General features: G+C 37.5%; 1 protein-coding gene across 1 annotated transcript; it reads right to left on the bottom strand.

Moving 5' to 3' along the window:
• Nucleotides 1-785: 785 nt before the first annotated feature.
• Nucleotides 786-19,348, bottom strand: CMAS (cytidine monophosphate N-acetylneuraminic acid synthetase). Its single transcript, XM_019452200.2, has 8 exons — nucleotides 18,992-19,348; nucleotides 13,586-13,728; nucleotides 13,284-13,439; nucleotides 7,919-8,052; nucleotides 6,118-6,212; nucleotides 5,579-5,750; nucleotides 4,629-4,782; nucleotides 786-1,370 (listed from the first exon to the last, which is right to left on the bottom strand). Exons 1-8 carry the CDS (start codon nucleotides 19,249-19,251, stop codon nucleotides 1,180-1,182), a joined length of 1,305 nt encoding a protein of 434 aa, XP_019307745.1. The 5' UTR covers nucleotides 19,252-19,348; the 3' UTR covers nucleotides 786-1,179.
• Nucleotides 19,349-24,046: the final 4,698 nt, after the last annotated feature.

Genomic DNA, 24,046 nt, shown 5'->3' on the forward strand with positions numbered 1-24,046 from the left:
GTGCAGTCAGAACTTACAGCACAGACTAGATTCTGGAGTCATTGCATGGAGGCTACAGCTTAAACTTTGAATATACATGTGGTTCTGGAAAGAACAAGAACTGGGGCTAGAATCTTTGAGAGTGTGTACATTTAAGGGGAGAGGAGAAAATAAAGTCAGCAGTGGAAAAGCCAGAAAGACGGGAGAAAAAACCGGCACAAGATACAATGGAAATTAGGGTAGAAGAGGGTCATTTTTTCTCCTAACAACGTCTGGCCTGTAAGGTCAGACTCTGAACTGTACAAATACACCCAGTCCTGACAGAAGAAAAGAGCTTCCTGTGTGACTTGGCCTGAATGACTTGCTTCTTGCCAGAGTTGAATTCTTTTTACAGGGGAAATAGATGTAAATGTTCCACAGGAAGTGGTTAGTGTTTATTAGGTAAAAGTCCACATTTATGAGATGACGCCTCACTTTTGGAATTTAAGCAGATAGAGTACTTTGTGGTGGCTGTAAAATTGTGGTGATAGTCAAATTTTGTATATAAAATGATCCTGACCTCAGAGGTAACTGCAAATGGTTTACTCCAAACCAATATACAATCTTCACAAATATATGAATTTTTTTGGATATCTCTATTTGCATGTAGTGCACACTATACGTATACATACCTAAAGTACAATCAGATGCTTTATCCCAGGTGTTTAGTGGCTTGTTTCTCGTGCCGATTGCATGGTCAGTGTTTAAAGGAAATCATGGAATGTTTGGCAAGTCTCCTCTATAGCAACAAGACAGTTTTCATCAAGTTTGTGAAATGTAATTTTATTAACTAATAGAAGGGCATGTCTTACCAGACACACTGTCCCCAAATAAATAAAATCTCAGCATCATTAAAAGCACACAAACACACAGTTTTACAGGGTACAATACAAAGTCAATTTTGATGATATTCTTACTTGCATTTACTAAAAATCTGAGAAAGATTGTATTAATCTCTAAATAATTATCTTGCATAAGGAGAAAAGTAGAGCACAATTATTTCAGAATGTTTTGGAGTGACAATTTGCTTTAAAATATATTAAGATACATCACAGTTCAAATCACACTCTCTGTAACATTACAACATGGAATTGTACTTAATCAAAAATAAAAGTGGCTGAAGAAGGCTGTATACTTTCTTTCCTAACATTACAGTAATTTCTATTTTTGGCATGAGTTAATAACCTTTTCCATTAGTAGGAAAATGTGCTCTGCAAACTCTCGGAGGGCACCGCGGCCACCATTACATTTGCAAATATATCCAACAGCCTTCTGGGCAGTGGAACAGGCATCAGCGGGCACGCCACTTAGGCCCACTTTCTTCAGGCACTCCTCATCAGACACTTCATTTCCTATTGAGTAAAAGAAACACCGGTTGAATATTCAAGGAGACAAAGAATACTCTTTCTGTTAATGCAAAAAAGCAACCAGTCAGTAATTCTGGTAACTTAAATAAGACCTCAAGCACTCATGTAAGAATACCATGGGTGCGGTGGAACAAATATGTTCAAGTATTTACAAGCGTAATTGAGGTCTAAGGTTTTTCCTAAGCACTTCAAAATAAACTCTTACCTGTTAAAAAAAGAATGGCCTATAATTTCTGATTGCCATGCACATTAGAATTACTAGAAATTCTATACACAAATTATGAATTAAATTTTTTATTTAAAAAAATCCTAAACACATGCAAGAACCCCAAGTTCATGTGGAATACTTTTCGATGTTTTGGACTATTTATCGATATTTTTCTCTTTTCTCCACTCCTTCGTTTTTAGAGAGAGAGGGCTAAGGAATTCCTAGACATCATGTTTTACCCCAAAACTCTTCAGCATCTATCTCTAATACATAAGTATATATTTCTCTAACAGATAAGTATATATTTTTAAAAAGTGACACAGTATCATCAAACTAACAATACCAACAATTCCTTAGTATCATCTAGTAACTTGGTATGTGTTCAAATATCCCCAGTTGTCTCAAATTTTCTTATAGTTGATTTGTTTCAATCGGAAGCCAAAGTCCACATACTGCATTTTGTTGATATGTATTTTTACATACTTTTAATCTATAATAGTTCCCTCTGATTTGTACATCACTCATTTTTTAAATTAAAAAAAAAATGTTTATTTATTTTTGAGACAGAGAGATGAGCATGAGTGGGGGAGGAGCAGAAAGAGAGGGAGACACAGAATCCGAGGCAGGCTCCAGGCTCCGAGCTGTCAGCACAGAGCCCGACACAGGGCTTGAACCCATGGACTGTCAGATCATGACCTGAGCCTAAGTCAGACACTTAACCGACTGAGCCACCCAGGTCACCCCTGTACATCACTCATTTGTTGAAGAATTACCATCACACTGACAAAACTACATCCTTTCTCAACCTGCCCTCTCTTCTCTCTCCCTTTCTTTTGTATTGACATGATGAATTTCACAGACTCCCAGTACGTTAGATTCACCATTCTGAGTACAATTATTACTACATCCAACTACACTAATAAAATGCTGGTTAAAAAAGAGTTTACTTGTTTTAAATCTGTTCCACATTTACCTACTGAAATTTTAAAAGTTATTAAATATGTTGAAATCTGAATTTTTTCACTGAAAGATGAAGAAAATTAAAGTTAGCATTTCTTTGCATAGTGTAACCCTTCAAACAAAGATGTATTTATTAAAATTTACTTATATAAGTGTTGATATTTTTAAGGAATATGTTTCTATACATTTATGTGACCTATACAAAATAGTGCTCTGATTTTAAAATTAAAATTTGGAGTCCATTCTCTGTTTTCTTGTTTTCTAACCTCTGTTTTTTATAGTTTTTTTTAATGTTACATAAGTAATGCATTTTCTTGGTAGTAACATTTTTTTAAAATAAAGGCATAAAACAAATCAGTATCATCCTACTTACCAGTATTTATGGATAATCACTATATTATCACATATATAATTCCACAATTTACTCACATAAATGATACACAGTTATTACTATCTGCAGGTACTGTAATAGGCATTCTATATTATCTTCAATTTTCTTCCCAATGGCCTTATAAAGTTTGATTTGTGTTTATATTATATATTATATATTATATATTATAAATAGGAAAACCAAGGCTTAGAGAAGCTCACTTAAGGTCATGCAGATAATAAGTATATCTAGAATCTGTTATATGTTCCACTAAAATTGTTTTCTTCTTACAAAAACTGGATCATTTTCTATCAAGGATTCTGTAGTATTCTTCTCCACTGAATCGTCACATGTGCTTCAAAGGCCATTCCTGAAGTCCTCAGATAACATGCTCCCACAGCATTTCTGTGTTTCTTCTTTAGAGGCCCATATTACCCTTGTAAATATTTATTTCTTACATGGCTTATGTTATATGTATTTTAATAACTTGTCATCAGTAATATCTAAAATTAGACATTTGACTGCACGCTCTGTAGGCAGTAAGTCCCAGCAACCAATCAAGCCTGCACATGGTATATTTAATAAATGCCGAAGTGAAAATTTTGTGACATCTCATCATATCCATTTGCATTATGCACTATTCCATTTTGTGCATATTCTATTTTTGCAGGGTATTTAAGTGGGTTTTTTTTTTTCCTCCACTATTGGCACATTTGTCCAATTTCCTTCCTAGATTTGGAATTTAAGGGTTAACAGTAGATATATTTGAAAAGAGCAAAACTTATCCATGGTATTCTATATGTTAGGATAGGATAGGTATCTCATATTCCTATATGTTAGGAATCTGATAAGTACTTTACCCAGATTATTTCATTGGTTCTTACAATAATAGATCTATGACATAGGTACTCTTGGCATTTCCAGTTTGCAGGTGAGGAAGTTAAGGCTTACTTTACCAAAACTGACTAGTCAGCAGTGTGGTCTGACTCCAAAGCATGTGCTAGTAATCATTCTACTAGGATACACTTGATATATACTATCAAACAAACCTCTAGAAAGATTGTCCCAATTCAAAAAATTTTTTTTAATGTTTATTTATTTTTGAGACAGAGAGAGACAGAGCATGAATGGAGGAGGGTCAGAGAGAGAGGGAGACACAGAATCGGAAGCAGGCTCCAGGCTCTGAGCTGTCAGCACAGAGCCCGACGCGGGGCTCGGACTCACGGACCGTGAGATCATGACCTGAGCCGAAGTCGGACGCTTAACCGACTGAGCCACCCAGGCGCCCCAAGATTGTCCCAATTTAATACTTTCCTTGGTAGTGTAAGAGAGTTCCTATTTCTCTAGAACTATGCCAATCTTGGGAATTTTCTTTCTTAGTTCTTTATTTCTTTAAAGTTTTTTTAAGTTTCTTTACTTTTGAGAGAAAGAGAGACAGAGCATGAGCAGGGAGGGGCAGAGAGAAAGGGAGACACAGAATTCGAAGCAGGCTCCAGGCTCTGAGCTGTCAGCACAGAGCCAGACACGGGGCTCAAACTCATGAACTGCAAGATCATGACCTGAGTCAAAGTTGGACATTTAAGCAACTGAGCCACCCAGGCACCCCATTATTTCTCTATTTCTAAAAAAAAAAAACAAAAAACAAAAAAACCCAAAAAACAAACCCCTAGCCCACTTTATCACGGCTGAATAATAAGACACCAACCAAGATACGCCACTTCTTTCCAGCACAGTCCCATTTCTTTTCTCCATTCATCCAGAACTGCTAGCTTGTCTGGTACATTGACTTCCATTTTGCAATCCAGTTTTAAGGAAGAGAGTGTCTGCTTTGAACAGGCCCTTTCTGAGATTAACCTCACCTTAAAAGAAAAAAGAAAGAGAGAAAGGAGGGCAAAATGAGAAAATAAAGAAATCAACTATTTCATAATAAAATAACACCAGGTAAATAATACAAGTCACAAATGAGTAGTCTCCTGAAAGACCAATTAAGTAAAATCAATAGATATTTTAAAATGATGAATCTTTACAACATTGTATTTCTAATAGTCTAATAAAGACACTGTTTACAGTGGAAAGGATCCTATCTGTTGGTTAAAAAAATGTAACATACATTGTCTGACACTAATTTAAGATTCTCCTGTAATTCGATTTACCCAGAGGAAAGTCTATAACTTGTCTCTTGTGCTGATTAGGAACACATATGAAAGATTTCTAGTAAATCTTACTAGAAACTATTTTAGCTTTCATTTTTACAAATATACTAAATATTAAATTATTTTGAATTCAAATTTATCAATCATAAGAATAGGTTACATCTTAAAAATCCACAAGATATTTGCTTTTTTTTTTTTAATGCTGATAACTTACTTTTTCTGAAATTTTTCTTAGTGAAAGATCCTATGGGAATTACTAGATAGCTCCTATTTAAAAATAATATGTTTATACTTACTGAATAAATATGAAATATTATTTGTTGATTGACAAATTTCTAATTTTATTCACCTAAAAGTATGATGACTTTCTAGTCATGTGAAGGCTAAATTTCAGATATTTTAATAGATAATACTAAAAATTTAAATCTCTTATTTTCCTCACACGTTCTTTGACCCTGAATCATCATCTTAAAAAACATCACTATATTCAGGGAGCACATACCTCAATACCACTTTTCTTTAATAAACTTATCCCAATAGCATCTTTTACATCATAAGATATTATTTCTTTTTGGTCTCCTGATACATAAATGTGGCCATTGGTGAGACATCCATCAATATTGCAAACCAAAAGTTTTATCTCCTTAAGCTTCTCTTTGCCAAAATAGCCATATCTAAAAGAAACCAAAATAGACCTCTGAGTACAAGTACAATACTAATTACTCCCTCTCAACTGGCTAATACCAGTAAACGTAATAACCATTCCCATTCATTCAAACATTACCCTTCACATGTACACTTCAGCTTCTAGTGCAAGAACTTTGAGTACAGTGGTCTAACCAGACCATGTGTTTCTCAAGTTACTGAATAAGCCAACTATAAGTATACTTTACGTGTAGATCTTCCTCACATGAACAAACTAATTGCAAAGATCCTAAAATGTCTGGAGTATCAGAAATTAGTGTCTAGAAGCACAACTCAACGTATCTACTAAAAATATGTCAGGGTCCAGTGCAAAGGCTATGCAAGTCTTGTTTTTACCTTAATACTCTCTGTTCTGCAATAGGCCAGTCAATATCCACATCTATGTCCACACTGTGCTCAGCTCGCATTTCGTAGTATGCCATTTTTCCACCCTAAAGATAGTATAAATGCCATGAGTACTGTTTTTAACATTCGTTCACCATATCAGAAAGTTTCTTCTAATTAATGAACTCATTTCTATGATACTGACAAAAATAAACCCAGTGAAATCAGTGACTTACAATAAATAACTGTTTTCAGGGAAAAGCTTTTTGTTTCCTATATATTCAAACTATACACTATAATATTGTTCAAATTCTATGTACACAGTGCAAGCTTCCCATTTTTAAGTAGATTTCTATTTTAAGACTGAATAAAGCAGAAATACCCATCTTCCAATATTCTGACCATGAGGAATTTTCTAGAAACCCCCTAACTGTATCCCCTTTTTCTGACAGTCTCTCCTGTCATCATCCAAAAGCAGCATAAACGTTCTCAGAACTTATGTTCCAATTTGCAACTGAGTGGCAAGACAACGGAGGAAAAAGAACTGTAGTATCTATTGTACAGAATTGTCTTAGATCCCTGAACTACAGGGAGGGTAGACAATAACTGTCTGGATCACACGTGGACAAAGGGAGGGACAGTTTCCTGATTCTGGGATCTGGGGGCAGGAAGGGAGGCCTTTCCTATGACTGTGATAATTTGAATGTCAAAATCAATTACCGGGAAATTTCATTTTTTAGAATTCTCAGTCTCTTCATAAATCTTATGATGATGAGATACTTCATTGTTCTCTACCCTTTAGGAAAGGGTCAAAACACAGTCCCCTTAGCAAAGAGTTTGGAAAGGGTGATATCTACCTGTGTCAAACCTAATTTTCCTGAGTACTCAAACTTAACTAAACAGTCTACAGTTTGCTTAGATACTGCCAGGAGACTGTTAAAAATACTTTTACCTCAGAGCATGAGTCACATTGGAATTTTTACTACAGAGAGTAGAGAGTTTTTTAAATGCTGATTTTGAGTAACATAAGGACTTGAATCCAAATCCCAATAGTACCACTTACTACCTATTTATGCCCTGAGCCAAGTACTTCCTTTTCCAAGCAGCCATTCCCTCCTCTGTAAAACTGGGCAGGAATGTCTACTCTATTCCAGTGCTATGGAGATTACATGAGATAACCTATATAAAGTGTTTGGTATAGTCCTTGGCACACAGTAAGTGCTGAATAAATAACTGCTATTAACTAAAAGGAACAAATGGTATATGATGTAACCATGTAGGCTCTAAAGATATGAGAGACGTTCCCAACCCTTTATTTTAAAATGAGAGCAATGAGACTCAGAACAGATTAAAATGTACACTCAAAGCCACACAGTTAAAGAGAGAACTATAATCTGGCTTTCCTGACACCCAGGTTGGTGCACTTCCATATCTAATATATTTTTTGTTTTGTCTCTTTTTGAAAGCAATAGATTTTTATTCAACTGTACAACCAATGTGACAGTAACCAAACCATGGATTAAAAACAGAGTTTGAATGGAATAAAATGAAGGTCGGGACACATATACAACATTTAATATTTGATTCGTTTCTCAGCTGTAGCAGAATTCCTTGCATATCTACTGAATGGACTCCAAAGATTACTTTAGTGTAAACCTACAGGATAAATGCCTCAGATAAATCTTATCAGTTATTTCCTTTCCTCTGGGGATTGATACTTTTCTTTATGAACTGTGCTGTAATTCTTCCTTAGAACTGAGGAGGTATATATACAAAATGATTTAAAAGATCTTTGCAAAATGAAGGCACAAACCTGTAAATAACCCATCTCTATCAAATGTCTTTTAGCAAAATAAAATGAGCCATTTTCATATAATTCTCCATCCCAGTCTTGTCGACGAGGTCGTTTAGCTGGATTCAAATTCAGAGGCTCAGTCACTTCACGAACTAAAAGCAAAAAGCTATAGTAAGTCTACATTCCGTTGAATACTGAATATTCATTTAGTAATTAAAAAAAAATGTAAAATGAAAATGTAAAATGTTTTTCTATCTTGATAAATAGCTAAATAGATTTTTTAAAGGAACAAAATCTCTAATAATGCTGAATGATTTATCTTTGCTAATTATATTTGATAATTATTAAACAATAATACGTAATAATTATAATTACTTTATACTACTTATTATCTAATCATAGAAAAATAAAGTATTTTATAAATGAACTCTGAATAATTGAGGTTTTAAGGCATTTATACAAATTAAATTTTCTGGGGGGCACCCAGGTGGCTCAGTTAAGCATCTGACTCGTGGTTTTGGCTCAGGTCATGATCTCACAGTTCCTGAGTTCGAGCCCTGCATCGGGCTCTGCACTCACAGCACAGAGTCTACTTGGGATTTTCTCTCTCCCTCTCTCTCAAAAATAAATAAATAAATATTTAAGAAAAAAAAAACTAATATAATATTCTGGGAGGACATCAAGGCAACCTTAAGGTAGCTTCAAAAGGGCTGAACTTGCCATAAAATATCCTTATTTAATATTCGAGTGCTTTAATCTATTTCTCATTATTTGCTTCTATAGAAATACAATGTATGTGTTTATCTAATGTGGTTGAGAAATTACTTTCATAGAATTATTATAGAAAACTGAAGATTTCCTCATTAAATTATTAATACCTTTATGTTGATAAAAATGTTTGTATATTACTCTTAGCAGAGTTAGAAAATATACTAAACATAACAATAAATACTATTTATTTATTCTTATCTTTGGTAATGAAGGCTCAGCAATATCAACAGCAGTGATTATAACATGATGTAACAGATGGAGCCCTCAGTACTGGGAAATAGGGATCCTCTTGCTTTTTCACTGTATTTTTCCCAAAACTGTGTTTATGAATGTGTAATGATATGCATCATGATTGTGAGCTTAATGCTGGTGATTCCTCAGAATCTTTCTTTACTTTTGGCTGTCATTATGTGTGTAACAGCTTTTAGAAACAACTTCCACTTACTTCCTTAACTAAACCATCCTCTGTTCAATTCTACCCCATCAGTGTTTGATATAATCTATGAAAAGTATTCAGCAAATATACATTGGATAGCTAACTACATATAGTATAGTTTTATAGGCAGCGTATAAATAGCAATGAATATGGCTCCCTCTCCTCTCTTGGAGTGTGAAGTCTGGTGGTGGAGACAGGCAATAAACAGACCAGAGAATTCAAGTGGCACTCTGAAGAAAAGCAATGAGGGGGCAAGTCTTTCTTAAGTGAACAAGGATCAGTGGCTGTTTTCTCCCTAGGGATGTTTGCGGACTCTGAAGAAGTGAGAAAGATCAAGCTTGGCATAAGCAGAGGAGCTCTACTGGGGTAAGGAGAACCCAGAGGTTTGTCATGGCCCTTTGGACTAGAATCATAGATTGTCTTCTGTAGGATCCCAAACACAGAGCTAGTTCTTCCTACCCAATTACTCCCCCACAGGACTTCTGCTGAGTGTACTGCGGCACAAGAAGCTAGGGATGGGTTGCAAGGCTGGGCTTAGAGGTTTTGTGGTGCTTAGATCCTAAGGTCCTGGTAGCATGGGGTTATTACTAGCAATACATACAAGATCTATCTCCTGGCAAGACACCTGCACTAAGAGGTAAAGGGAAATTAATTGAATCCAGCACAACTCCTAACTGGATCAAAGTGACTAGCTCCATATTCCATCTGCCTGATAGAAGAAAGGGTGTGTCCTTTTGGAGGAAAATAATATATTCAGTTGACCTTTGAACAATGCCGGGGCTGGGGCACCAACCCCCCACATGACTGAAAATCCACATACAACTTTTGATTCTCCCAAAACTTAGCTACTAAGAGCTTACTGTTTACCAGAAGCTGTACCAATAACATAAAGAGTCAATTAACCCATATTCTGTTTATGTATTGTACTGTTAAAATAAGCTAGAGAAAAGAAAATGCTATTAAGAAACTCATAAGGAAGAGAAAATACATTTACAGTATTGTACTGTATTTATTGGAAAATATCTGTGTATAAGTGGACCTGTGCAATTCAAACTTGTGTTGTTCAAGGGTCAACTGTACTCCAGTCTCTACGTCAGGCATATGACAAAATTTGAGTCATGATGAAGAGGCACAAATACATTAGCCGTAATTAGAGAAAAACAGTTGTAGAAACAGAACTATAAATGACTCAGATGTTGGAACCTGCAATTGAGGATTTTCAAATAAATATCATAAATATGTTAATGGTATTAGAGGAAAAGATTGAAAAACAAAAAAAGATGGAGAATTTCAACTGAGAATGTAATCTCTAAAAAATAACTCCAATGTACATTCTATAAACATATAACTGAAATAATTCACTGGACAGGATTTACAGTGTACTACATAAGTCAGAAGAAATGATCAATGAACTCAAATATGTCAACATAAATTACTTAACATGAAGCACAGAGAGAAAATCAACAAACAATACAGAACAGACTGTGAGAGACCGGCTTAAAATTGTTTAAAAATACACTTAAATCTGGGTCCCAGAAAGAAAGGAGAGAGAAAAATGTGGCAGAAGAAATATTTGGAGAGATAACGGCGCAGAATTTTTGCAAACTGATGACAGATATCAACCTATAAACATGAGAAGGTTAAAAGAATTCTAAACAGAATAAACACACACACACACCCCACAGCAATACAAATTGGGAGTCAACTATGAAAAATTAAGATACAGAGAAAATCTTAAAAGCAGGGGAAAGGGAAAAAAGGGAAAAAAAGACATTATATTTAGAGAAACAATGATCAGAAAAACAGCTGATATCTTAAAAGAAACAATGGATGGTAGGAAATAATGAAATGACACGTTAAAGATGCATCTTCAAAGGGATAACATCTTACAAATGCAATCTTAAAATGCTGAAGGGAAAAAGGTAAATCAAAATTTTATATTCAATGAAAGTACCCTTTTAACATAAGGATGAATTATAGACATCTTTCAACAAACAAAAGCTGAAAGAAGCTGTTACTAACAGGTACACACAGTAAGATAGAAGCACAGATAAGTAGAAAGAAATGAAGAATAATAGAGAAAGATAAATATGCAGGTGGCGGTAAATGATAATTTTAAAATAATTTTTAAAATACCATTAATTGCTTAAAATACAACCACAATGTATTGTGCAGTTATAATATATAGAGAATTATATGTAACAATAATAGTACAAAACAGCAGGGGCTAAATAGAAATTTACTTTTGTAAGGTTTTTAATTATTTGTGAAAATACAAATTCAGGCAGGCTATAACAAACTGAGGGTACAAAGTGTAATCTCTAGAAGAGTGATGTTGAATAGAAATATAGTGTGAGCCGCATATATAATTTTAAATTTTCTAATGGCTACAGTTTAAAAAGAGTAAAAAGAAGCAAGCGAAATTAATTGTAATAGTATATTTAATTTATCCCTATGTATCTAAAATGTTTTTTAACATGTAATTAATATAAGAATTATTAATGAGATGTTGCATATGCTTCTTTCATACTAATCCTAGAAATCTAGTATGTATTTTACACTTAATGCATATCTCAATTTGGACTAACCACACTCAAGTGCTGACAGTACAAGAGGCTACTATATTAGATGGTAAGGTTCTAGCATTAACAACAAAAAAAAAATTACAAAAAGTTATACAATATGAAACAGAAGGATTTTTCAAATATTGATTAATCCAGGAGCATGTTTAGTAGTACTGATTTAATAAACAAGGAACATAAGAACAGAATCATAAGAAATACCATTCTACGTTAGAATCCTTGTTCTTAATAGCATTCTGTTTTACAGTGGTTCTAGGAAAATATATGACAAAGACAAAGCTCTTATCCCTAACATTCACGTCTCAGTGTTAAAAGATATTTATTCAAACATTTCTAATTTTCTTAAAAATACTTATGGATATATTTTATATGGCTTTGTCATCTATTTAATGTACATATTTCTTGAACTTCTTTAATCATATAGCATATGAATCTCAATATTCAGTTTAACACTGGGCTTCCTTGATTTGCTTCAAAAACTTGTTTTAAAGCTTTAATAGATTCTTCCTAGAAATTATTTCCTCAGAAATAAGAACTTCTGGGCCACCTGGGTGGCTCAGTCAGTTAAGCATCCGACTCTTGATTTTGGTTCAGGTCATGATCTCACATTTTGTGAGATCGAGCCCTGCATTGGGCTTTGTGCTGATGGTGTGGAACCTGCTTGGGATTCTCTCTCTACCCCTCCCCAACCTCAAAATAAATAAAGAAAAACATTTTTTAAAAAAAGAAGTAAGAATTTATGAGATTTGGTAAATAAGTTCAAAGTTTTATACATATAACTTAACATAGAACCTGGCACAGAGAAGATACTCAATAAACATATACTGAATGAAGTCAATCAGTAAGTATATTTACTGGTACATTTTATCGGTTTGGATAACATTCATATGTTGAGATAGAAGAGTCTTATTTTCAGCCCTTCTTTATCCTCTTGATTGCTCTGTTTTTGCACTGTCTCCAGTTTCACTGCATCTTCCTTACTATCTCCTTTAAGTTACACATGTTAGAGACAATTAGGCCAGCTTTCCTATATTCAACAAATGTCAGGGCACCTAACAGAAATCACACTGCCTTTCCTTACGCATGTTCCAACACTTCCCTATTTGTTGTTCATCCTATTCTTTACTGCATATTTTACTAGTTTATCTAGCTAGAAATCTGGCTCCAGCTAAATACTATGGAACTCTTCTTATACAGGAGTTACATATTTTGAGAAGTAATTCTACAATTCATTCTTAAGGTCCTCCAGAACTTTTTGGTTGATTTCTATTCCCATGATTCTAATATAATTTAGGAATTTACCAAGCAAGTCTAGGACAAAGAATTATTTCACATCTAGAAAAAAATGACATGCCTGCCTGCCTCAAAAGGCAAATAGTGTTAAAACGTCCATTTATAAAATGTTAAAGCAAAGAATTTGGTCTGTCTTGTTTCAATAATCACAAGACTTAGAACTGATTATAAATGTCATTGCCTACTACAGTTAAGAATCACGTGTTCTCTTTTACTGTTCCCCTCCTGCCTAAGGATTATTTATCTATGAAAAAGCTGATTCTCCACAAAAGCTAAAATAAAGACTGATATGACAGATTACCTCCTTTCTGAATTTCACTCCATCGAAACTGATGGCGTCGCACAACAGAGAAAACAGAATCGTATCCTTCTTCTCGAATCATTTCTGCAACTTTTTGAAGGTCAGTGGGATGTAAACACGGAGAAGTTGCTTGAATATTTCCCACAATGTCAACCTCTTAAAAAGACAAAACAAATGAAAAGAACATCAAAGTTCTTTGCGAGAAATAAAAGATCTTAAATTCAAATGTGAAAACAAGTCTTATGAAACAATTAGCAAGTTAGAAATTACATAACATCTTGAATAAACTATCAAATTCATACCATTATGATAATTAAGAAATTCTATGATGGCATCTAGTGAGGTAGAACTGTCTTTTGAAACTTCAGAACTTCTTCGATGAACTTGGGCACCAAATTGTTTGGCCACATTCTCAATTTCATCATGGTCTGTTGAAACCCACACACTGTATGGATATTAAAAAATAAATATAAAAAGCCAAATCATTAAAAGAAACCACTAAAGATAAAGAGGAGCTCTGCAACCCCAAAATACAGCTTACGTAATATGAGAATAGTTTTTATGCCATCAAAAAATAATTGCAGAGCTGAAGTATTATAAAATTTAAAGAATTATAAAGTATTTTGTATATAAACTTTAAATGTCTGAATAAAAATGCAGTATCTACTTTTAACATAGAGAAGGTGAAGGTATGATGAGAAGATGGTAAAGACAGTAAAAAGTGAACAGTACAACTTCACTTTACAACTTCAAAGGTCCAAATGTCTAATCTGTATGTATGAAAATAGCATCCCATATGTAGACTTAAAATACAATGATCATTATTTATTAAAGGGACTACGCAAGCAGATAATTTTCTTTTGGTTTAAGGGAATCAGAAGAGGGAGAGCAAAAAAGAAAGAATGAGCAAGTGAATAAAGAGGCCTAATAAAATTTAAAACCAGTACAGAGTAAAGCCTAATGCTAATGGCTTTAGCCTCAAATGAAGTCATACAACATCTAACAGGATGAACAGGAATATCAACCCTGAAGCCTACGTACATTATTTCAAATCATAAACTGCCATTTCATGGACACTACAGCACAGGCCTGTCGTTAATCATAAATCCACACCCTAGAAATGAAACTTCATGTTTGTTTTTTTTCCCAAGTATGTTAGGCAACATTTACAAAATCTATTTATTCTGAGGTTTACTAACACAGCACTGGACCACTGTTGAAAATCAGGCTCTTACAAACTCATCTCAAACAATAACTTTTTACTAACTGAAAAATTATCTCAGCATTTTCCTCAACTGCTAATTATCCAAATTTGTATGCAAAGTTAGTAACTTGGAAAGTATCGTTAACTTTGACTCTGTGCAGGCCAGAAAAATCTACCTCAATTACTACATCATGGTTTTGAACAAAATAATCTCCAAAGCGTCTTCCAGCCCTGAAAAACACAATCAGGCAGCTATAATTTTCTTCAATTCCTTCCTAGGGTAAATATTTGTCAAAGAAAGTAGAGGTCAGGGGCAGCAAGATTGCTCCAAACTTGGGACTGTAGCTTTAGAATAAATCAATTAAATCCAAATAAACACATTTTAACTGAGGTTCTAATACATTAAGCATACCAAGACAAATGAGTACCTGCTCACAAGAAACTCTTCAACCTGTTAAAGAAAGGGTCAGCCCAGGCCAAATCTGGCTCACAGCCTGCCTACTTCTGTTAATAAACTTTTAATGGAATACAGCTATGTTCATTCACTTATGTAATTTATGGCTATTTCCACAACACACAATAGCAGAACTGAGCAACAGAGACCATTCAACCTGCAAAGCCTAAATTATTTACCATGTGGCCCTTTACAGGAAAAGTTGGGTGGATCCCTGAAATAGAATAAAGCCACAATTCCATTAATTCTTCAAGGTCAAAGCATGCTAGTATTAGGAAGAATTCTGAAGATAATTACAACTTTCTCATTTTACAAGTAAGGTAACTGTGGCTCATGGAAGAGATGAAGATTGTAAAAACCCTCCATACAAGGGGAAAACGTCAAGGATGGATCACACACTATATAGAGATACTATTCTAAGGGCTGTGTATACCACTACCTCATTTAATTCCCTCAGCAAGCCTATGAAGCAGATAATTAAGTCCATTTTGCAAATGAGGAAACTGAGGCACAGATGTTAAGTGATTTACCCAAAGTTCCAATTAACATGTGGTGAAGCTAGGAATTCAAATCTAGGGTCTACGACTGTACTTTGCTGCAATAGTGCACGCACTAAAGAAGGTATGAACAATGCTGCTATGTGCAGAAAACAAAGGCACAGTTACTTTCCGTTGAGGGGATCAGCAAAAGCTTCACTAAGGACGTAGTGCTATTCCATTTTATTACCTTTTTAAACTTTCCAGATCCCTAGAAATGATGTCACATAGCAGACAGCTATGTGAACTAAACAGTAAAATCACATTATTATATAGTATTGTAAGTCTGAGAAGGCAGGAGTCAGATTATGCTCATTTTTCTGGTTAAGGAAAATACTGGTTTTATGTCTTCAAATTCTATTACTAGTACAGTAGCGGATACCATAGGTGGCTGGAAGTATAAAGTACCATTCCTATTGTCAAGATGATTATACTCTAGTCTAGATGTATTACATAAAACTGGTACAGAAAAAGTTCTCAGGAATCATTTATTCTTTCATGGAGTTTTGTACAAATGCATTTTAATAAGTGGAAACAGGAAAATCACTGCTTAATATATACATATATTTCCAATCATTTCGTAGCAAAATCCCCTATGTCTGCTATAATGGCTATCTGTTGGGTTTTGACTCCCACCATCTATTGCCCTTTGGTGATCATATTCCAATTTCTTTCTTGATGAAACTGTCACATGGTGCTTTAGGGGGGGCTCCATCACCGGCTCCAAGAGTGGAAGAGGCCCTAAAGTGTACCAGTACAAGCGCTGTTTTAGCCAAAGTGACTGGCTCAAGGATGACCCAAAGAGACTTTAAAGCTGCAAAGAGGGCAGCTCTTTTTGGCTGGACTGAAACCTGGAAGGATAGGAACAGTAAAATAAGGGGATAAACAAAGCTGGACACTAATGCAGATAAGGTCAGGTTTAATTTGTTAACGATGGCATAAACTAACTCAAATTCCTCCCAAAGGCTGGAGACTTCTTAAAGGCAGGTGTGTTAAGGCAAAGGTATCGTGTCGGGGCTAAAGGAGGTCCGTCCATGTGACTAGACCATCTGGATTTGTCAACTGGTGCTTATCCAGATCAGAAGCACACTTCTAACTTTAGGATGGGCAGCAAGGTGCAAATTGAAGCAAGGTGCCCATCAAATTTAGGCCCTTAATTTTCCCACAGGGACTGGGAGGGAGTGAGAGTTACCTACTGGGATGTTTGCATTTCAAAGAGATAGCTCTCAAGTCCTTGAGGAAACAGTTTTGGATGGTAGATTTACATTGTGAAGCATGGTGAAGAGGGCTGTAACTGAAAACTTTTCTAAAGTAATTGTTCTGAGAGGGGGTTCAGAGGCTCCCTGCCTGTCACCAGGTTGTCCCTGGAACAAACAGTAAATTCTCCTGGCAGCACTGAGTTTTCTCAGCCATCTTAAGGGGGTTGGGGGGCTGAGATCATCCATGGCCTTAAGCTGCTAGAAACCATACTAGAGTTCAAACAAGTTCTTCTGCGCCAAGTTGTTTTGAGGCACTCGGCATAGCCACCTGACACCATAAAGGGAGAGCCTATCCAGAAGAACCAAGAAATAGAAGATTCTGGGGCACCTGGGTGGCTTGGTCGGTTGAGCGTCCGACTTCAGCTCAGGTCATGATCTCATGGTCCGTGAGTTCGAGCCCCGCGTCGGGCTCTGTGCTGACAGCTCAGAGCCTGGAGCCTGTTTCGGATTCTGTGTCTCCCTCTCTCTCTGACCCTCCCCTGTTCATGCTCTGTCTCTCTCTGTCTCAAAAATAAATAAACGTTTAAAAAAAAAAAAAAAAAGAAATAGAAGATTCTGGTGATGGAGGGCACTGGCACCATTCCCTTACCTTGCTTGATTTGTCTTGAAACTATTTATCGACACCCAATATAGTATATATTGTTTGTATACCGCCTGTTTCTTATTATAATGCAAGCTCCCTGAGACTAGGGACTGAACCCACTGCTGCTAGTGTTACAACCTCTGGTTAAGGACACAGAACAGTGCCTGTCACTGTAGGTAGTCAATAAATATTTGCTGAATGAATAAATCGTTCTTTGCCTTTGAATCTCATTGTACCTGAAACAAGCCTTACCTTTTGTTAAGCCAGGTTGAAAGGAGTTTCCTGACATGCTACCTAAGAGTTGTAAATGAGTTTTGTTCTTAATCTACTGTGAATGTAAGTTTTGATCTCTACTTCATTTCACAGAAATGGCATATCACTGTTGTCTGGATGCACCCTCTCTCGGTCCTCTTATTTTCCCCCAGTGTGCACTCTTTGTAGGGATGAAAAAATGTCCAAAGCCTGTGAGCTCCCCAATGACAAGAATCATGTCACTTCATCTTGGTGTTTCCTTAGGTGTCTATGGCAGAAATTAGGGCTCAGTAAATGTTTCCTGAATTGAACCAAATCCCCAAGTCCTTCCCTATCTCTGCTTTGCACACTTCCTACTACACTACTACATTAGTGTTATCATCTGGGTGCCTGCTCCTATTTACCTTGCTCCACCCAGGGCTTCGTTTGGATTAAAACATTAAGAAAATTCGTAAATTCTTACTTTGGGAGTATCTTTTTTTAAACAAGACTAGTTTAATGAAAATCATTTACCCACATATTAATGTGGGCAATTAATTTGCTCTAAAAACAATCATCTCTTTAAAAACCAAAAACCCAGGCATCAAAAAGTTAAAATAATTTACTTTCCACGGTAACAAACTGAAGCACAATTAGCGTGAAGTTACTATGTGTAAACTCATTCCTGACACTGAATTCTATCTTCTTTTATGAATGACATCAGCTTGTAACTCCTGACCAAAATGGCATATGGTAATGGCTCTGAATGATGAACAATTAAAACTGTCTTTAGGGCAGAGAGGTTCCAAAGATATGATAAAAACCATTTAGAAGCATATCATAAAACAGCCTGCTGTACGTTTTCTCACTATCTCTTACCTATGTACAAATGTAGGTAGCTTTTTAGATTGTGCTGACTCACAGGCACATAGCTTGGAGTATTTTTCAAAGGTCAGAAAGAGATCTCCAAGCTGAGCTTGAAACTCGAAAGCCTTGACACCTCACTCCATTCATGAACCCGATGCCTCCCTAATCGATCGGCACCAAGTGGTTATCAGAGGCTGAGCACCAGGGGAACCCCAATGGCCTCTGTCTACAAGAGTTCACATATTACCGCAGAGGTTTCGTAGGGGTGGCCTCCTTTACCCTGTGAGTCAACCAGGGCGGCGGACACGGTTGAAAAGGGGAAATCTCCCCTTTTACTCAAGGCATTCTCAAGGGCAGGGACAGGAACTGTCCCAGGTCAAGACTATTAGCAGCTACGGAACAAGGAAGAAGCTGGAGCACTTCCTCCCTGGGCTCTCAACCGGAGCCCAGCCAGCCCGGATCTTGCACACCCCTTCTAATAACAATTGCCCTGGGAGCCCCAGCTCTGCCAGCGGCCCGGCTCCCCGTCCCGACCCCCGCCCAGGCCGCGCCGCCCACTCTCGCACATGCGCACCTCTGGAAGACCCCCGAGTCCAGGGCCGCACGCAGGACCCAGCCAATAAGCGGGACCCCCGCCAGGTGCTTAATGTTCTTCAGGGGGATGCCCTTGCTGCCGCCCCGGGCCAGAATTAGGGCCGCCAGGTGCGGGGGCTTCTCCACACCTCGGCCCTGGCCTCCGCGGGAGTTGCGCTGCAGCTTCGGCGGCCGGCCCCGGGAGGGCCGCCCCCGCGGGTTGGAGACGGAGGTGGCGGCCCCCTTCTCCACCGAGTCCATCTTCCTCCCACGCCTTCTCCCCAGCTTCTCCACATCCGGGAGCTCTTCTCTCGCTACCTCAGCTCGGCGCCGCCCGATCTCCCCGCCCGACAACTCGCGGGGGTGGCTGTTCCTGGCCCCGCCTCCGTCAGGGGCCGCCCCTCGCGAGGCATGCCGGGAATTGTGGTCCGGGGCCACCTCGCCTGGATCCACAGGCCAAGGAGGCTCTGGCAGGGCGACCCCAAACACACGCCAGGCGGTGAGAGTTGAGAGATAACTGCAAAGAAGTTCAGCTTCTAGAGGGAGGGGGTTGATACTATACGGAGGTGTCTAAAATAGGCAACATAGATTATAGAATTATTGCTAAAGAACTTCCCCACTTAAGAACTGTAATAGGTTTCCCACTGCGCATTAAGATGCACCCTGACACAAATCAGTCTTGTATTTTAAAATTACGTTTTAAACATATATCTTTCTATGTTCCTGACTCTTTATTTCCAAGAGATCACCTCATCCGAATGTCCCACAGTCACCTTAAATTCAACGTGTAAAACCTCAACTCTCCATATGGGCTCAAACTGCTCCTACCTCTGCATTTTCTATCATCATCACTCAACATCTAGTATCAAAAGCTTGGAAATCAACCTTGACCATTCCCGTGCAATGTAGTAACAACCTATTCTTGGTGTTTTTGGTTGTTGTTATTTTTTGTTTTGTCTGCTAAACATCTTTTCCTTTTACACATTGTTACTTGCATTATCTGGTGGGGCTTTCACTCACATCCTCTGCATTGCAGCCGTGGGTGTGTGACCTGAGCTGGTCAATATAGTATCTCATCTGCCTGACTTAGCTGTGGTCTAGGGAGGGGCATGTGACCAAGCAGAGCCCATTGGAATCCTTCCCAGAGACTCTGGAGAGGAAAGGATTTTTCTCTTGCTGAGTTTTCGGGTACTAAGAACACTATAACTCTGACTCCTCAGGGCAGGATGAGGGAGGGAGAGTGGGGGGGTTGCTGTTCTGAAATGGGCTGAGAGACAGATGTTCACACAGAAGAAAGCAGGGCCAAAACATGCAGGGAGAAGAGAGAAAGAGCCCCGATGGTATCATTTAGACCTCTTGATCCACCAAGAAGTTCAAAACCATGTATACACATGCACACACAATCTCTTTTTTATAGATTTTTGGGAAAGTGTTTCTGACCTAACACACATTTTGTTTTTCACCACTTTGCAAGCCTGAATCTAGAAATACAAAGAATCTCCTTGTCTCATAGAGACTAACATATCCAGAAGGAATGGGAAGTGGTATTGCTGTTTCTTATCAAGGGGGGTAAAAAGGCCTTTGTGCTTCTCAGGTCTTGACTCTTTCTGAAAGGGAGACAACAAGCCTCTAGTGTTTTAGGTCTTAGGAGGGGCACTGGAAACTTCACTTCTCTTTGGCTGTGAGGTGGCTGATGGACTAACCCTTCCAGGGACTGGTTCTGGGAGAAGGTGCTACACTGGCAAATGTGGGGAAGGATGGCTATGAATATATCAGTGCATGCCTGGAGAGAGGATATAGGCTCCAAGAACCATCCCAGAAGTCTAGGCCAAATGGTCAATTTGCCCCCACTCACTGGCTCTTTGAATAGAACCCTTGCAGTTATTGTGCTTCAGAGACACCAACTGATTTTTTTTTTTTTTTTTTTTGGTAACCATGTGAGGAGGACATCTACTGCTTCTTACACACCACAACTCTTTTTCCTTTCCACCTCAATAACAACCTTAGTTCCCACCACCGATACAGCTGACATTCTCCACAGTAATTCTCTAGGGTTCCATAAACCCTACTGGGCCTCCAGCACCGCAGTAGTTTGACTCCTGTGACACATTGGTGTCCTCCAAAGTGGAGACATGACAGGTGCCACTGATGTTACTTATCAAAGGGATTGCAGTGATTCGCATAAATGCTGTGAGAGTGTGGACTACTCCAGGAAGACTGTTCCTTCTTTGTAATGGCATCTAGAATACTGTGTGAGTCAGAGTATGTGTTCAGTAAATGTCAGGGAACTGCATTTCGTATTACTTTCCCAGTCTCTGCCCACACATTCTTTTGTTTATAGTTGCAGTCTTATGATAATAAAGCATTTTGTGTTCTTTGTATTGTTACAGTACAATTTTGGTTAGACTTGAGAAGTGGCTGATTTCAATCTTGAGAGAGAGAGCAAGACAGCGAAAGCATGGTAGTAAAAGTGGAAAATAATTCCTCTAGTTCCATATATGGCACAAGGAAGTATGATAAATATTTTTTTCAGGGGCACCTGGGTGGTTCAGTCAGTTGAGCATCCTACTCTTGATTTCAGCTCAGGTCATGGTTCAAGCCTTGCACTGGGCTCTGCACTGACAGTGCACAGCCTGCTTGAAATTCTCTCTCTGCCCCTCCTCCACTTGCACGCACTCTCTCTCTCTCAAAAATAAATAAACATTTTTTTAAAAAATATATTTTTCAGTAAAATTAGAGAATGCTTATTTAATGTATTTTTCTGTCTAATCAATAGGCATAAAGTTTTAGTTAAGCAAGATGAATAAACTCTAGAGATCTGCTCTACAACATTGTACGTATAGTCAACAATAATGTATCATACACTCAAAAATTTAAGACAATAGATCTCAGGTTAAGTATTTTTATCGCAATACAATAACTTTTTTTTTAAGAGAAAGAATGACTTACCAGGGGAAAAAATGTTAGCTTGCCTTTAGATTAGTGTGGAGGAATAAAAATAAACAACCCTCAAAGCAAATATTCGGATTCATCCTTCCCTTAGAGATGAGTGTGAAGTGTTGTTGCCAAATAATAATTCATTCATATTTATAGTGAAAGAACATATTTTTATATTAACTCTTGTTTTATGGTTCTGTATGTGAACATAATGCACAGAGGAGTCCTTTCATTCATTACTTGTTCACATTCATTGCATTCTGTAAGGTGGGTGTTGTGCTGGACTTTAGAAATACCAAAGCAAGACGACCAAGACACAGAGCTTAGAATTCTGATGGGAAGACAGGCAAACCCTGTAGAGTGTGGTTTGTATAGTGAAGGAAGTGCATGTGCTGAGGTAGGCCAAGAAGTATTTAGGTGAGAATGAGATTTTTCTTGGCTAAGATAACTCTTGAAATACTGTTAAAGCAGAAGAATGTTCTATGCTGAGGGAACAGCATTGTGGGAGGCACAGAGGAATGAAAGAGCATTATAAATGGGGAAACTTTAAGTAGGTCACTATAATTGGAGCGATGATGCTTGCTGGTTAGTGGCAAAACATGCAGGGTGGCTGGGTCACTCAGTCAGTTAAGTGTCTGACTCTTGGTTTTGGCTCAGTTCATGATCTCACAGTTCATGAGTTCAAGCCCTACATCTGTCTCTGTGCCGATGGTGGAGGGCCTGCTTGGGATCCTCTCTTTGCCTCTCTCCCACTCATTTTTTCTCTCTCAAAAACAAAAAACAGAAAACAAAAACAAAAACAAATGTGCAAGAAGAGACGAACACATGGACCCCATTACAGCACATCAAGGTATTATGGGCCAAGCTGTGCTAAGGAATTGATAAAGAGCAGGGATATGACATAAATGATTTTGTTCATTCTTTCAACAAATCATTATTGCATGACTGCTGTGTGTCAGGTACTTTTCTGGACATTCTAAAAACAAACTGAAGATGATGTAAAGAGTTTAATATCTGAATATATCTTAAAAGTATAACTAATATAATTTGCTGACAGACAGCAGGATATTTGGCCTGACCGTTAGCAGGAGGGAGCTGTTATTAACTGAGATGGAAAAGACTATAAAAGGACCAATTTAAGAGAAAAATTAGGAATTCTGTTTTGTGTATGTCATTATGAAACGCATGTTAGACATCCAAGAGATATAAAAGTGGGCTATTGAATATATGGTCTGGAGTTCACAAGAGAGGTCTAAGGGATAAATGTAACTTTGGAGTTATCAGCATACAGTTATTCAAACCCATAATACTAGATGAGATGTAGCAGGTGATGGTAGATAGAAAAGACAAGGAACTAGGTGAGATCAGGTAAAATGAAAAGTTGATAGAAAAGAAGTCCAAAGACTGAGCCTGGGGGACTTCTACCATGTAGGAGTTCAAGAAATGAAAAGGAGGCAACGAAAGAGACAGAATGGCCAAAATTTAGAAAGGTAACCAGTGTGGTAGCCTGGCATCAAAGTGAGCAAAATTGTTGGAGGAAGAAAACGTGATCAATTATATCAAATGCCAGGATGATCACATAAACAGAGGCTGTTATATTTAGCAATGTGGAGTCATTAGTAATATTAAGGAAAGCAGGTCCACAGGCTTGGTTGTGGCAAACCCGCAACCAGAGTGGATGAAAGAGGAAATGGGAGGAGATAAGGCAGAGATTGTGAGTACAGGCAACTAAAGAATTTTGGGGTAAGGACAAAAGAGGAAAAGGGCAGGAGTGGAAGGGCTAAATGGGGTCAAAAGAGGCTTTTATTCCTTAAGAGGTGGGAAATAATAGCATCTTTGCATGGTGATAAGGGGAATTGGAAAAGGAAAAAAATATTGACACAGAAGAAAGAGGGAAGAATTACTGCCTGTCCTTTAGTAGACCACAGGAGATGTGATCTGATTCTAGGTGGCAGGACTGGCTTTGGCTAATAGAAGAGAAGATGGACTTTAAGGGCACATGTTCCAGTGTGTGGGTTAATGTGGTACCAAAACCAGGCAAGAGATCATAGGAAAAGTACAGACCAATCAATATCCCATGTAAATATGGACACAAAAGTCTTCAAGAGAACTAGTGTAT

The sequence above is a fragment of the Panthera pardus genome, unplaced genomic scaffold (assembly GCF_024362965.1).
Source record: "Panthera pardus isolate Hobbes unplaced genomic scaffold, ASM2436296v1 HiC_scaffold_6, whole genome shotgun sequence".
NCBI classification, from domain to species: Eukaryota; Metazoa; Chordata; class Mammalia; order Carnivora; family Felidae; genus Panthera; species Panthera pardus.

Coding starts and splice junctions, on each gene's coding strand:
- CMAS (XM_019452200.2), bottom strand. CDS start 19,251: ATGGACTCGGTGGAGAAGGGGGCCGCCACCTCCGTCTCCAACCCGCGG. Junction 13,729..18,991: donor GACTCGGGGGTCTTCCAGAG/GTGCGCATGTGC, acceptor ATATCCATACAG/TGTGTGGGTTTCAACAGACC. Junction 8,053..13,283: donor GAGTGAAATTCAGAAAGGAG/GTAATCTGTCAT, acceptor TTTTGCTTTTAG/TTCGTGAAGTGACTGAGCCT.